Source organism: Rhinopithecus bieti, unplaced genomic scaffold, assembly GCF_001698545.2.
Source record: "Rhinopithecus bieti isolate Rb0 unplaced genomic scaffold, ASM169854v2 scaffold_5019, whole genome shotgun sequence".
Classification (NCBI taxonomy): domain Eukaryota; kingdom Metazoa; phylum Chordata; class Mammalia; order Primates; family Cercopithecidae; genus Rhinopithecus; species Rhinopithecus bieti.
Genome location: NW_016804585.1, coordinates 509,055 through 515,073, shown reverse-complemented (window position 1 = coordinate 515,073; position 6,019 = coordinate 509,055). Strand labels below are relative to the sequence as shown.

Here is a 6,019-nt window from a genome sequence, read left to right as displayed (position 1 = left end):
AAAAATAAGATTTTTTTTTTTTTTTTTTAATTGGAGGCTGGTGTGGGGATTGAGAGGCACTGGAGAAAGGGAACTTGCAGAGTGAGAACTGGTCTCTCCTGAGAGGCACTGGAGAAAGGGAACTTGCAGAGTGAGAACTGGTCTCTCCTGAGAGGCACGGGAGAAAGGGAACTTGCAGAGTGAGAACTGGTCTCTCCAATAACTTGTTTTTTCCCTCCCTTTTTGGTGCTGGTTTAGATATTTGAGGGACAAAACAAAATCCTTTCCAGAAGGTGAGTGAGCTGCTGGGCTTCCTGTTCGTCATTTCAGAATGGGCAAGAACACTATTTTTAAAAATGGAATTATAGAGTGGTTAGGTCCAAGGATGTGGTAGGATGCACCCACAGGTGGGAACCATGGCAAACGCAGGAGAAAAATTAGCCTGTTGGAGAAGAGTCTGGATTGTACATTGGACTAGGGTTTCCAGGCTGCTCCTAGGACAACTTTGTGCTGGCAGTCAGCTGGATCCTGAGCTTACAGCCCTCCCTGAAGGCTTTTTGGCCTAGGAAGCACAATTAAATGACTTGGCCAGTTCCAGCATGACAACACTGGCTGTGAAAAGGGTCCTGGACTGGAGTCAGGCAGTCTCAGGGTCTAGTCCCACCCTGCCACTCACTAGCTCTACAGCCACTCAAGTCACAGTTTTCCTGACTTTAATATAATTTAATTTAATTTTTTGAGACAGAGTCTTCCTCTGTCACCCAGGCTAGAGTGCAGTGGTGTGATCTCGGCTCACTGCAACCTCTACCTCCTGGGTTCAAGCGATTCTCCTGCCTCAGCCTCCCAAGTAGCTGGGATTATAGGTGCCCACCACCATGCCCAGCTCAGTTTTTTTTTTTTTTTTTTTTTTTTGATTTTAGTAAAGACAGTGTTTCACTATATGTTGGCCAGGCTGATCTCAAACTCCTGACCTCAAGTGATCCACCCACTGCGGCCTCCCAAAGTGCTGGGATTACAGGCGTGAGTCACCGTGCCTGGCCTTTCCTGACTGTGAAATAAAGGAGTGAGACTAGAAGGTCCCTGTGATTCTGAATTATGTGGCTTCCTCTGGAATTTCTAGGTTTTCCCCTTGATCCCAGCAGGGTTGTACTGCCTAAGAGAGCTTGGAAAGGGATAGAGAAGTCTGACCCAAATTTGCGGAGCGACTGCGTGTATGCTGCCCCCTTTCTGGGCCTTAGCTTCTTCCTCAGTCATCTAGGCACGGTCCTATGACTGCCTGTTTTTGAGGAGGTGGGAGGGGTCTGCAAATACAGTGCTTTCCCATGGACACACACTAATGAGGATGCAGGCTCCCTGGTACCAGCCGTGAGGGCTCAGATTGCAAGAGTGAAAACTTCCATCACTGGGAAGAGAAGTCTGCAGGGGACAGGAGGTGATCTAAAGATTCTGAAATAAGTCTTCCTCTCTCTGCAGAGAAGGATGGTGCTTCATCCTGTTCAGGTAAGGGTGATTGCCAAGTGTGTTCAGGGTGGCTGCACCAACCCACCCTGAGTGGCTCAAGACTGCTGCTCAGGTGGGGTCAGCTGAGTACGTATGAAGGAGGGGCACTGCCTAGCAGGTTTCAACTTTAGTCTGGAGGCTGCATCTGTCTCCTCTAAACGCAGTGGTTCTCGTTGGTTATACCCTGAAATCACACGGGGGAACTTTAAAACTAGTGGCGACTGAGTCCCATCTCCAGAAACTCTGACTTAATTGTGGGGGTGTGGCCTGGACATCAGGATTTGGAGTAACTCCTTGGGTGATTCTCATGCAGTCAAGGTTGAGAACCACTGCTTTAACTTTCTCCAAATCCTAATTACTTCCAGTGTGGCCTGAGGACTGCACTTTGAATGGCAAGGACCAAATAACCAAGTTTTTGTTTTTTCCGGAGGTGGAGAAGAATTTGGGGTTGGGACTAGACTGAGGGTGAGCTGGGGAGATGGAAGATGGAAGTGGGGTCAGTGGGAGGTAATGATGGTAGGTATCTCGGAAGAAGGATGCTTAATTTTAACACGGAAAGATTGGAAGAAGGGAAGATACAAAGGGGTGGTCTCCAGAAGACAGGCAGACAAGTAACAGCCTCAGAAATAAAGCCTTTTGGGCTGGGTGGCCCAGGTTCTCAACTGCTGCCTCTACAGCAAAGTCTTTGGGTTCGGAGGATTCCAGAAACATGAAGGAGAAGTTGGAGAACATGGAAAGTGTCCTCCAGGAACTGACGGAGGACAAGAGGAAAGATGTACTAAACTTCCTCACTAAGTGCCTCGGCAGGGAGGAGCTTCGGCAGGATCTAGAGCAAAGAGTAAGAGCCCCTAAGAAAGCACTGAGGCAGAGAGAGAGAGGAGCCAGAGGGGAGGGCAGTTGGCACAGTGAGGATGGTCTGCTCTGGTGAGACTGGTGCTCATCTCCCACAACTCCTGGCCCTAGATATCTGAGGTCCTGATTTTCGGGGAGCTGCAGATGGAGGACCCAGTCAATCCTCTCCTAAGCAGCCTTTTTAATGCTGCTGGGATCTTGGTAGAAGTGCATGCAGAAGCCATTCTGGACTTCCTGGATGCCTTGCTAGGTGAGGAAGGGTCTCGCTGTAGGCTGGGGTGGAGGAAGTGTGAGCAGAGAGGCCTGTGGGAAGTCACATCTTGGGAGGAGGGGCTGCACATTGCTCTTCACAGTTCATAGGGGGGTACCACTTCATGTCTTCCTCAGACCAGGCACTGAGAGGCTGGTTCCTTGTCTATGAACTCCTGCAGGCCAAGAGGGAAGCAGGAGTCGCAGCAGAGGCCCGTTTGGAGCAACTCTCATCTAGCACTCCCAGGGGCTCTCTGGAACCTTTTGATGATGCATGTTCTGGGTATGATCAGCCACTGAGGCCCTGTCCCACCATGTATCTCTCCATTTTGCCAACCACTCTCTTTCTTTACCCCCAGAGCTGTCTGAGGAGCAGCAGCTTGTGGCTGAGGCCCTGGAGAAGGGGACCTTTCCTCTGTTGAAGGACCAGGTGAGACAGCCTGGGCTGAGGGCCAGGGTCATAGTGGAAGGGAATGCCCATATGCTCAAGGGACCCAGAAGTCCCAGGGTACAGCCCCTTCTTATTCCATAGTTTTCTGCCAGCTCACATCCATGCAGCTGGTTTGTGACAATTCCCTGGACACAGAGTTGCCAGGACAATTTGTAATGGGTTCTTTAGGCTCTGTTGTTTATCTATGGGCAAGAGAGGGGTGCAAATTGGTTAGTCTCAGGATAGCAGCTGGTGTGATCTTGAGTTCCGGTGCAGATTGACTAGCAGAGCCTGCCACTATGTTGAGAGACTATGAAGCTCTCCGGGCTCTGCAGGAAAGAGTGCCATGATGGATTATTACGTCTGCCTATCGGCTCAGCAGTAAGGAGTGTGGCCAAATATTTGCCATTTCTGGTATATCACTATTCCTAGCTTTTACAATCTGGTGGGTTTCCTTCCAGGTGAAACCTATCGTGGAGCAGAACTGGGATGAGCTGGTCAGCAGTCCTCATGACATGGACTATGACCCTGAGGCACGAATTCCCTGTGCACTGTATGTTGTTGTCTCTATCCTGCTGGAGCTGGCTGAGGGGCCTACCTCCGTCTCTTCCTAACTACAAAAACCCTTTCTCCCCACAAGCCTCTGGGTTCTCCCTTCACCGGTCTGTCCTTACTGCCATCGTCACTACCATCCTGTTACCAGCGGGACCTCTTTAAAACAAGCAGCCAACCATTCTTTGATGTATCCCATTGACTCCATGTTAACGTCCAAAATCAGCCTGGATTTTATGCTTCTAATTAAAAGTGGCAGGTTGTGCATGTTAATTTTGTCTCTTGAAGCCTCACTAAATGACAGTAAAGCAATAGAAAAGCTTTGTATAAACCTACAAGGATGAAAAGAATGCAGCAGCAGATAAGAAACTTTAATACATCTTTGGAAGCTAGAAAGCAATGAAAGGAGTGCAGGCTGGGAGGTGTAGGACTGGGAGTAGACAGGAGATTGCTATTTTTATCATCAGCCTTCTATTTATTTATTTATTTATTATTTTTGAGACAGAGTTTTGCTCTTGTTGCCCAGGCTGGAGTGCAATGGCGTGATCTCGGCTCACTACAACCTCTGCCTCCTGGGTTCAAGTGATTCTTCTGCCTCAGTCTCCAGAATAGCTGGGATTACAGGTGCCCGCCACCATGCCCGGCTAATTTTTGTATTTTTAGTAGAGATGGTGTTTCATCCTTGTTGGCCAGGCTGGTCTCGAACTCCTGAGCTCCAGTGATCCACCCCCATTGGCCTCCCAAAGTGCTGGGATTACAGCCGTGAGCCACCACACTTGGCCAGCCTTTTAGTTCTATTTGATATTTTTAAAGAAACTGTAATTAAAAGTTAAAGAAATATATGCTTGTTATAAACCATTCAAACATTTCCCAAATATAAATTAGCAGGTGAAGTTACTCTGTGACCTCCCCTTTCTTTGTAGAGACCCAGAGAGGTAAGTGAAATTAAAGAACATTAAAGTAATTTTGCCCCAGGTGAGGGGGATTGATAATTTGCAAATCCAGGCAAAGTAAGTTTGGATTTGGCTAGCCTCCTGGACTGATGGCTCCAGAAGCCAAGGCCAAGGGCCTATCCACGTTTGCGAGTCTAGTAAAAGGAAACCTTCCCTACCATATTAGACTAATCTCAAATGGCTACACTGTAAGGGTTAGGGTGAATCAGCAGTAAACTTATTATTCTTACTGCACCCCCAGGGGACTGCAGGGAAGACTTTCTTGGTACTGAGTGAGGAAAAGGTTAGCAAAAGGAAAGGAAAAAAAATTCTGCAGAAACCACAGCCCAGTCTTTTCTCAGAACTTAGCCTGCATTTGTATTCTCTGAGAATTCCAGAGAATCTCAAATTGTGAACTTGGTTTTTGGGGGTCTTGGATTGAATGGACTCCCAGATGCCTGTCAGAACCAAACACAAATTATCTCTGGAGGAAGTAATCTCCCACAAATATATATATTTGAGACATGGTCATGCTGTGTCACCCAGGTTAGAGTGCAGTGGAGCAATCACAGCTTACTACAGCCTCCACTTCCCAGGCTCCCTCCTCAGCCTCTTGAGTAGCTGGGACTACAGGTGTGCACCACCATGCCTGGCTAATTTTTAAATTTTTTTTGTAGAGATGGCGTCTCCCTGTGTTGCCCAGGCCGGTCTTGAATTTCTGGGTTCAAGTGATCCTCCTGCCTTGGCCTCCCAAAGTGTTGGGATTACAGGTGTAAGTCACTGTGCTTGGTTGGCCAAGGCACATACGTTTTCCTTTTGAGAGATGTGGTATTGCACTGTTGCCCAGGCTAGAGTGCAGAGGTGCAATCATGGCTCACTGCAGCCTCTACCTCCTGGGCTCAAGTGATCCTCCCACCTCAGCCCCCTGAGTAGCTGGGACCACAGGTACGCACCACCATGCCCCATCTAATTTTTTATTTTTTGTAGAGATGGGGGTCTCACCATGTTGCCAGGACCTTACTATGTTGCCAGGGCTGGTGTTGAACTCTTAGGCTCAACTGATCCTCCCCCCTCAGCCTCCTGAAGTGTTGGAATTATGGGAGTGAGCCACTATGCCGGCTTAAGGCACATACTTTCAAGTAACTCAAAAGTCAAGGGAGAAATCCTAATGGAAGTTCTAAGATTTTTTTTTCTGCTTAATGATAATAAAAATATACATATCAAACTTGTGGAATTAAGCTAAAGACTTTTTTTTAAGAGAAAATATATGTATCACCTTAATTGTTTGTGTTAGCAAAAAAAAAAAAAAGCTAAAAAAATCAAAGAGCTTAGTATTCATGTCAAAAGCTACCAAAGAAAACTCCAAAACAAACCCAACAACAAGTCTCTCCTTTCCCCTCCAAAAAAGCCTCAGCAAAATACATCCAGGAAAAGAGAAGAAAAGCACACAAATTGATAAGAAACAAAACGTTAAGAGGATCAATAAAGACAGACATTGGACCTTTGAAATGACTCACAAATCTCT

At 47.3% G+C, this 6,019-nt stretch overlaps 1 protein-coding gene across 1 annotated transcript in view; it reads left to right on the top strand.

The window, feature by feature from the left end:
- GSDMB (gasdermin B) overlaps positions 1–3,835 on the top strand; it is a 14,955-nt gene extending 11,120 nt beyond the window's left edge. The window contains 6 exon segments of the mRNA XM_017869262.1: positions 179–240; positions 243–272; positions 2,157–2,317; positions 2,443–2,581; positions 2,940–3,010; positions 3,472–3,835. Of these exon segments, the coding sequence (XP_017724751.1) occupies positions 179–240; positions 243–272; positions 2,157–2,317; positions 2,443–2,581; positions 2,940–3,010; positions 3,472–3,624 (616 nt within the window). The 3' untranslated portion in view covers positions 3,625–3,835.
- Positions 3,836–6,019: the final 2,184 nt, after the last annotated feature.